This window comes from Pituophis catenifer, unplaced genomic scaffold, assembly GCF_029215685.1.
Source record: "Pituophis catenifer annectens isolate HBS135680 unplaced genomic scaffold, rPitCat1.0.hap2 SCAF_3, whole genome shotgun sequence".
NCBI classification, from domain to species: Eukaryota; Metazoa; Chordata; class Lepidosauria; order Squamata; family Colubridae; genus Pituophis; species Pituophis catenifer.
This window is the reverse complement of record NW_027256883.1, coordinates 75,660,279-75,670,089: the sequence shown is the minus strand read 5'-3', so window position 1 is coordinate 75,670,089 and position 9,811 is coordinate 75,660,279. Positions and strand designations below refer to the sequence as shown.

Here is a 9,811-nt window from a genome sequence, read left to right as displayed (position 1 = left end):
GGGGAGCGAGCGAGGCAAGCAGAAAATTACGCTCTTCGTATGAGGCCTGCTTTAATTAATATTCATAAGGAGCCTCAGGAGGAGAGGAGAGGAGAGGCCACGCCGGGTGGGTGGGAGGGAGGGAGGAAGGAGGCGGTGGCTGCTGCCTGCCGCCGCTGAGCCTGTCTCTTCTCCAGTCCCTAATGGCGCTCGCGACAACGGCAGCAGCTGCGCGGCGGCAAGGCTGAGCCGAATGGAACGCTAAGACACCGACGGAATGTTCACTGTTGCTACATAATCCGGCGCCCCCTCCCCCCTTCGGAACGCGGCTCGCCCGGCCGTTCTACAATGGAACCTGCGCAGCAACCACAGCTTGGGAGCCGAGAAACGCCGGCCCCGATGATCGGCAAGGGGGAGCGGCCGAGCAACTCGGGCCAAGCAGCCCCCGGCATCGAGAGCGGCAACGGCATAGGAGGACCCAGCCCGTTGGAAGGGGGCAAAGGAACAGCCGCCGTCGCAGGAGCCGCGAGAACGGGGCTAGTCGGCGGCCACCACCGGCGAAGGAGACGAGGGGCCGCGGCCACCGGCTGCGGCGCTTCGTTGGCGCTAGCGGCCAACGGGACTCAAGCGGCGGCGGCGGCGGCTATTCCCGGCAGCGGCGCCAACTCCCTCCTGTTGCGGAGAGGCAGACTGAAGAGGAATCTCTCGGCGGCTTCTTCCCCCGCCGCTCCGATCGCCGCAGCCGCCGCGCTGGGAACACGCAGCTTAGATCGGAAGACCCTGCTTTTGCTGCCCAAGCCTCCCCGGCAGCTTCAGCCCCTCCAAGCCCCAGAGCGAGACTGGGTGCGGCGGGACCTACAGCGAGGATGCGTCCATGTCTACTATTACTATCACCAGCAGCAGCAACAGCGGGGTAGCGGCGGCGGCGGCTGCTCTCTGCTCCCCGTGCTTTGCAACCTGGAGACCACCGCCGCCGAAGTGGCGCTTCGCTTGCTGCAGCTCGGACACCGGGGAGGCGGGAGTAGCGCTGTCCGGGTTTGGGGGAAGACGGCGGCCGCCGCGGCCGAGGCTCCGCTGCCCCCTAAAGAAGAGGCGGCGGCGGATGATTTGCTCCTACAACCATCGTCGGCTTCTCTCGGCGGGAAAGAAGAAGCGCTGCCCGAGCCCGCGGAGGCTCCGACTTCTCCGGCGGGAAGTTTAACCCCGATCCCAGTCGGGAGAAGGCCCCGAAGCCGTCGAGGTACCCCCAACGGCTTGGGAGCTGGAGAGGCGGCGGCTGTTCGGCCCAGGCGCCTGGCTCTCAGTGGAGGGGAGAGCGGCCGGGCGAGTGGGCAGTCCAGCCTTTCCCCCTCCGACTGCAGCCCCGGACGGGCCTTTCCGCCGCCCCGCACCGAACTCTACCTGTCCGGCCCGCCGCTCTCTTGCCCGTCCCTCTTGGGAGGGTCGGATACCGAGAGCTTCAGCCCCAGTGCCGAGAGCGCCTCCGACCGCTTGGATCCTTATAGCGGAGGCGGGGGCTCTTCGTCTTCTTCGGAAGAATCGGAAGCGGATCTTGCGCCGCCAAGCGCGGCCAAGGAAGAAGGAGCAGGATCGGGGCCTGGAAGGCACCAGCCACGCCGGCCAGGCGACCCGCTTTCGGTGCACAGCCCGGAATCCCGGCTAGGGAGAGCTTCGGGGGACTCCCCGGGCAAGGGGAAAGCTTTGCGGGGAAGTTCCTCTCCTGCTGGGGAAGCCGCCTCTCCGCAGCAGCCTCCGGCCTTGTATGTCCAGCTCCACGGAGAGACCGCCCGCCGGCTGGAATCGCACGAGAAACCCCTGCAGATTCAAAACGACTACCTCTCGCAGCTGGGCTTCCGGGACCTTTGGCGGGTGCAGGAGGAAGGCATGGACTCGGAGACCGGTTGCCTCATCCGTTTCTATGCAGGTGGGTGAGAAAATGAATGGGAGGCGTGTTTTTGTGCTCAGAGGAGCGTGTGAATCATCCCTTACCGTGCCGCTTCCTGGGTTTCACGAAGTGAGGGGATCGCGCCTTCTCTCTTGAGTAGAGAATGGGATGGGAGGATCTGCTCTCGTACTCTGGCGTCTCTTCAGTATGGAATAGTTAACCTATGAGTATTTTAATGGAGAAAATAGTACCACTGGTCGGTGAGGTGGGGAAAAACCGGGCTTCAGCGGGTGGGGACTCCGGGGGGGGGGGAAGATGTGATGGATCCCTGTGGCTTTATCTTTGTCCCTGTTACTTCGTGGAGCTTTGGAAGATTTCCAGAAATGGATCGGAAACGTTCTGAGTTCTGATCCCTTTCATCTACATTTTCCAGTCTGTTTATAATTAGGTTAGAAACACCAGCAGGGAAAGGCTCTGAAGAAAGAGTTGGGTGCAAAAGATCTGAGAGAAAACAGACCTCCTGATTGGCCTTTGGAACTTGCTTGTCTACTCTGTAATTTCTTCAGAGGCTGGGAAGGTTGTCTGAAGAGACTTGTGGGTCAGGCATTTGGAAGGGTTCTCTACTATCTGCAGATATTCTTTCTCTCACCCCCCCCTCCAAATTTGCAATAAGAGAAATGGGTCAGAAAAGTTACTAATTCACCTTTAGGAGAGAAAGATCAGCTACTACCGGTACCTGTTTATTGGGGCACCTGAGAGGAAATTAGGGGAATGCTGTTTCAAGGCATGTGCACTCCTTTCATTAGGCATAAGAAAAAATATATGCATATGTGAAATATTAAATATTTCTGTTTTCTAGATGGCACTAATTCTCATTTACAAAATGATGTGTGTTGGTTTGTAAAAGTGTTCTGGGGCAAAATAAAAATACAGTTATAGGGATCTTTAAAAAGTCTGAAGATTGTCAGAAACAGCTGAGACATGCTATTTAAACTGTGGTTTATTTATCTGAACAAGCTTTATTTGCAATCTAAGGTCAAATTCTCTGCCTGGTCCAGTTTAGATTGATTGAATCTGGGAATGAATTTGTGTTTCTCATCGGTGAAAATCATTGTATATTAAAAGATGGAAAAGGCAAAACATTTTTCTGATATTCAATTTACTTTAATTTCTTAAGTTCCATAATGTTGAATGCAGCCTGCCAGCCTGTTTTACTATGTCAAGTCTTGGTCATCATCTTAACTTTTAAAATATGTTTTTTTTTAGTTCTAGATGGAAAGCTAAATATATATGGATCTTATTTATGACATCAATGTTCATTGACATACTGATTTGGTATATGTTAGGCTGTGTAGCACTTTTTTGGATTTGAAAGCAAAAAGGTACCTTTAGGTATGTTTTATATCCTAGGCACACATTCTGTCTGCATTACTTCAAACCAAATGCAGGTAGTCCTTGACAACCAAAATTGAGCCTAACATTTCTGTTCCTAAGTGAGATGTTTGCTAAGCGAGCTTTGCCCCATTTTATGACTTTTCTTGCCATGCTTATTAAATGAATCATTGCAGTTCTTAAGTTAGTAACATGGTTGTTAAGTGAATCTGGTTTCCCCATTGACTTTGCTTGTCAGAAGGTTGCGAAAGATCACATGATCAACTCATAAACATAAGTTAGTTGCCAAGTATCTGAGATCTGATCATGTGACCACAGGGATGCTGCAAGAGTTGTAAGTGTGAAAAATCGTCATAAGTCACTTTTTTCAGTGCCATGGTAACTTTGATCGGTCACTAAACAAACCTGTAAGTTGAGGACTAGCTGTATGCCTTTTCTTGGGATCTTGCTTTTTTGTCTTGAAACCCAAAGGACTGCACATCTATAGTATTTACAAATGGATTCACTCAGTAAACTAATCGTGTATAGCTATACAGTGTATAGCTTGCATGAATTCAGGTGTTATGGTTTGCTAATATTTATAGTTAGCAAGTTGTCTGAACTTAAAGACAACTATGGTTATTAAAAACTATGGTTAAGCCAACCATAAGTTTGCGCATTGTAAGAGCTTAGCTTCTGGGGGTTGATTGAACAGAGGAAGTAATGAAAGACATTTTTACTTCCAGATTTCATCTTGGTTGTATGAACTAAATACTGTAACTTTGAAATCTGTAACTTTGATCTGTAACTTTGAAATCCAAGTAGCTTTTTCTTGAATATTGCTTCTTCCTTTTTAAAAAGCAGCTATCAGTAAAGGACAGGTATTCCTCAACTTATGACCACAATTGTGACTACATATTCTGTTATTAGATAGTTGTTAAATGAGTCACATCCAATTGTATGATCTGGTCCAGTGTGCAGATGTTAATTGAATCAGATGTTTGTTAAGCGAATCCAGCTTCCCCCATTGACTTTGCCTGTCAGGAATTAGCTGGGTCAAAAATGGGGGTCACATGACCCTGAGTGCTATAACTCAGCAGCGCCCGACCTTTTGGATACCAGGGATCGATTCCACGGAAAAAGGTTTTTCCGTGGACCAGAAGAGGCATAGTTTTGCATGCTGCCTGCATCCCGTGGATGGGGCTTTGCTTATTTGCGTGGCCCGATTGCTGGCATGCCACCGACTGATGCCGATCCACGGACTGGGGTTGGGGACCCCTGCTGTAACTATTGTAAATATATGTTGGGTACCAAGCTCCCGAATTTTGATCATGTGGATGCTGCAATAGTGGTAAGTATTAGGACCGATCATGATTGGTTTTTTTTTTTAATGTAACTTAAAACGGCACTAAACAAATGGTTATTAAGTTGAGGACTTCCCGTATTGGGGCATTCTTTCAAAAAAAGTAATATTTTGATAATGAGACAGCCTTTTCCAACTGCGTGTCCTTCAGAAGTTTAATTATGGTAATTGAACATGAGGGTTGAAGAAGATTGCTTGATTGTCAGACATTAACAGTTGGTGATGGTCTTCGAATTAATTTCCTCAAAATGGTCATTATGAAGTTCTGTTTCAGAGAACTGAAACATGTCCTCTTGGGTGACTTTGGTGGAATACATCTGTTTATAAATGTTGTATATAATATTGATATTGAGACCTGATATGCAGACTTGTCTCTGAGGTATTTGGAGTGTTCCAAATAATTTTTACATAACTTTATTTGTTATGATATAAAGTTAAGCTGCTCCTTGTGGTTGCAATCTTTTTCTCTGCCAGTTAGTTGCTATTACATGTTTGGATTATTTGTGAGGAATTGTTTCATTTAATGCTTTTTAAAAAAATAGTTTAGAGGATAATAAATGAAGAGTTAGTTGGTAGGAGTGGAAATATGCAAAAAATTATAAATAGAATATTTGAATACTTCATTTATTAAGATTCACAGTAGAAAATATAGAACTTTGGATGCAGGTGATTTTATCTGATGTGAATGTTATCTTTGAAAGCACTATAAAAACACTAATTTGACAAGTGCTACCAATATTTTTTCTATGTACAGTTTAAAGCTTTAGATATCCTGTCTCCTTTAAGTCTAGCTTCCCCTTGTATAGTTGTAATGTTTCAAACTGGCCCATTTAAAACTTGCTTAAAATATCTGCCTCTCGAGCTTGAGCATACATTTATTTTTACACTTTGCTTGCCTTTTTGTAGCTGCAAGCATTGATTTTAAAGCTGTGGCAAGAAGTAATTCACTTGATTAAGTGAGATTCCTGAGGGCATGTGGGGAGAAGAAACTAGAATAATCTAGGCCTTTGCAATAGGAGGAAAATGTGTGCTGAAGCCTTACAAGATCATTTCTGTTTCAACCTGACCTGCTTCCTTTAGTGGAGTTATCTGTGGAATGCTTGTTCCCACAACAGAATGATGAGAAAGCAAGTTATTTTGTTTGAGATCACTTTGTTTGTTCTCTCAGCAGCAATGATCCTAAGAGGAAATAGAAGATTCAGACCTGAGGAAAGTATGTGACAGGTGCTTGGAAGAAATAATTGACACAGGTTGTCCTGGAAATGCTTACCTTCCATTAAAAGTCTCATTGAAAAAAAGTGAGGAATATTTTGGAATAAACCTTAGGGCTTTGATGTGCAAATGCAGGTAGGTGATGATGGGCAGATTTAGAGAGCCATTTTAATAAATTTATGTCTTGTGTTTGGAATGTCCTCTGTTTCAGGTACAGTTTCCAAAATACGCTTTGATGTGTTTGGTAGTATGAATGCAGCATCTATTTGCAATGCTTTAAAGAAGCCGTGTCTTTTTCTATGATCTTGTGGCAGTTGCTGCAGCAGGTGCTTTGATGAGCTCTGAAGCACTTTTTGGAGATAAGATCTGAAAGGGGTGCATAGCTTGAATTTCTATATAACTTCTTGGTAAGCTAACAATCGATACAAGTAGTCTTTGTCTTACAACCACAGTCGGTACCAGAATCTTGATCATGGAGTGAAGCTGTTGTTAAGTAATGTGCCCATGGTCCATTTTGCTCAATGACTGAAGTCCTGCCTCTCCCAGTTGCGGTCTTAAGCAATTTTCAGGGATCCCCAGGTGGAGGGGGGGGTGAGGGTGAGGGGGAAGTCTGGTGTCCACTGGAGCACAGAAACCTGCCATGGCCAGAAAGCCTGGGCCCTCTCCCTGCCCCACCATATTCAGGAGGCCTAGTCCCTCTCCCCATCCCACCATGCCCAGGTCCACTTACCTTTGACTTTTTCTGTACCTGCTGTAAGAAAGGTAGCTCTCTGCTCTGGAAGATGATTGATTTAAAGGCTGAAGAGGCTCTTTCCTTCCCAGAAGATAGCAAAGACATTTTTTGTTAAGAATGATAATCTGCACTAGCAGAAAGGTATTCCCCCCTCTGCCTACAGAATAAAGCAAATGTAATTGTCCTCAGAGATGCGGGGGGGGGGGGGGGAAGGGACACAGGCCTCCCAGGCATGGTAGGGTGGGGGAATCCTGCCCTGGAGTCTGTGACAGCTTTGTGCACCCTGGTGGATTGGGTGAGCAACTGAGATGGAGAGAAGTAGGTGGGTTGGTGTTGCAGCACCCCCATGGACATAAGGATGGACACGCTGCCAGGTGACTGAATTTTGCTAACTTGACTGTGAGGATGTTGCAATGGCTGTAACTTCAGGCAGGCGCCGTAACTCCCTTGGTTCAACACCATCATAATTTCAAACAGTGGGTAAAAGAACAGTCGTAAATTGAGGACTACCTGTATCATCCTGCAAAATGGTGTGAACACGGTTTACTGCTCTCTTATTTTCTTAAGTTTCCCAAGGAGAGAAATAGGACTTGAGTTTATGTGTTTGCCAGAGTGGTAACTGTTGATCATCTTATTAAACACCGATATGAAAATTGTAATGAATTATCTTGGCACATTGTCAGCCTATTGTTTACCTCCCAATTATGAAAGTACTTGCTGATTTTGGGGTGTAAGCTGCAGAACCAGAACAAACTATTTTTGACGAATTGTGGTGGTGCAGTGATTAGAATGCAGTACTGCAGGCTACTTCTGCTGACAGTCAGCTGCTGCCAGTTTGTCAGTTTGATTCTCACTGGCTCAAGGTTGACTCTGCCTTCCCATCCTTCTGAGGTCAATAAAATCAGGATCCAGATTGTTGGGGGCAATATGCTGACTCTGTAAACCACTTAGAGAGAACTGTAAAAGCACTGTGAAGTGGTATATAAGTCTAAAGTGCTATTGCTAATTGACAATCTCCCTTCTCCCTCCCACTGCCATAGAAACCTTATCTACATTTTTTAAAAATTACCACTAAAACAAATGGTGACCAAAAAGGTCCTAAAAGTTAAAGTTAAGTTGATGCAGGGCCTCCAAGATGTTGCTAAATCAAAACGCATGAGCGATGGCTATCCAGAGGTTGCTGAATTGCAACTCTCTGTAGCTCCAGCCAGTAGAATTGTTTTCCTATTTCTAGTCAAGAATTTTCTCCATCCTTCCCTAACATGTTTTTGATGCTGGAGTGACCTTTGAGAAATGTTGGCCTGTTTCAACTTTAGTTTGGGAAGTGACAGTTAATACACCTTTTGATTGTACCCGTGCCCTGAGGTTTGCATATTTTGAACTTTTCTTATCCCATCTATGTGGATTAACTTCAAAGGATTTTCACTGAACTCATGTTGGCCTACTTCTTAGGGGTTTGCTTAGGATTTCAGCCATATATTAATATAATACCTCGAGACACATACCAAGAAGCAATTGAGTTCTGTTGTCTCTAACCAGTTTTGTCCAGTTTCACTTTGCTTGGGCTGTTAGTCCCATCTATTAAAAATTGAAAGGATCCCGCCCTGCTGATTCTTTTGCCTTTCATTATTGGACATTGTTACTTAAATTTTGTAATAACTCTCCTCTTGGCGATGGTGGTATTGATATACCTCGGAGCATTCTGTGCAATTAAACTATCCATCTGTTCAACTCGGAACACTAGACGTTTCATACAATCTGTTGGTGATATACAGCCACACGAAAGCCCTCAGAACAGTATAAAAAAGAACTCAAAGCTCTCATCCAAACACTTCCCACCAGCTTTGTGCTTGCTTTTGTTTACTGAATAGTGTTCTCTTACAAATTCAAAGGCTATCTAGAAAATCTTCCCTTATATTCCATTTTTCCTGTTGCGAGTAATAGGGATGAAGTTTAGCTCTGCAGAAGCAACTGAGACATAGCTACCTGAAAGTGCTTTGTTTTCAAAAAAACTTTTCATGTAACATTTTGGAGAAATGCACAGTACTGGGCATAGCATGGGGGACCTTTGGGGTCAGTGGAAGATGGACCTGATAGGAAAACATTAACTTCATATCTGAAGAGCTGTGAATTGTGTGAAATCATGGATGGCTTACCCTTTTTCTGCTATCAACCCATTGTGTAAAGGAATGCAGATGTACCGGTAGGTAATGCCTTGCTACCTCTGTCCAAGGAAGTTATCTTTGAGCATCTGAGGTTGGAGACCCAAGATGCTTTCTTGCTCCTTCAGCTCCTCTCCTAGTCTAGGAGTGAACAGTTGAATAGGAGTGGTCTTCTGAAAGGAACAGTAGCTCTATCCCCTGCTATAGTTTAAGATTATATTTCTGCTTTGAAGAAAGTATTTGGGGGAGCAGTTAGGGGACTGGGCCTTTTGTTCCTTGTGCAAGTAGATAGGGACCAACTGATGTAACCCTTTCTTTCATCTCCTAGCTACAGTGCTGGCTATCAGGAGGCCAGTTCATATATCCCTGGACCTTTTCTTAAAGGTCAACCCCTTCCAACATATCTCCACATCCAGTAACATTTCCCCACTGTCATCCTTCTGATGGAGTATAAAATATTGTCCCTGTGTCCACTAAGACTGCTACCCTGGCTTTAATTTGCGGATTTCTTGGCTACAGTCTTTTGCCAACAGCAATTGATGTGCAACTGCTGTTATTTTAAACCTTTTTTCGCCTTGGCTCCTGAAAATGGAGCCACCAGAAAGTGGCAGGGCATTAAGATTGAAAACATTTTAAATCACGTTTGAAGAGTTTGAGATAGTGAAGGTATTCTTTTCCTTTCAACTTTCCTTTCAACTCCAGTTTTGATGACAGAGAAGAACATATCTGTTCCTTTCAATCTAGGTTGCAGAGCTGGAAGCACTCTGTTTTGCTGGTCAGAAACAATGGTTTAATGTTCTGGAATGTTTCACTGAAATTTTTCAGTTTTTACTATATATTGTTTTTGCTATATATTGTATGAAATTTTACCATGCTCTAAACAGAGAAGCATGTGTATACAAGAGTAAGGGAACACTGTGATCCAGTTCAGACTATCACCAAACCTTAGTCTCACTTTTCTCCCATCTATCATATCCAGATATTAGGTACGACAACTTGAATCATCCCTAAAATCAACTTTCTAACTAGTTTATGGTTATGTAGATTATGCACAGCTGATCAGAATCCAGTGAAAAATAAAAGGGCTCTTGGTTTCGTATTCTTCA

General features: G+C 45.1%; 1 protein-coding gene across 1 annotated transcript in view; it reads left to right on the top strand.

Moving 5' to 3' along the window:
* Window positions 1-209: 209 nt before the first annotated feature.
* Window positions 210-9,811, top strand: part of PHLPP1 (PH domain and leucine rich repeat protein phosphatase 1) — a 225,752-nt gene continuing 216,150 nt past the window's right edge. Inside the window, exon 1 of the mRNA XM_070940757.1 lies at window positions 210-1,903. Within this exon, the coding sequence (XP_070796858.1) occupies window positions 328-1,903 (1,576 nt within the window). The 5' untranslated portion in view covers window positions 210-327. The remainder of the gene's footprint in view (window positions 1,904-9,811) is intronic.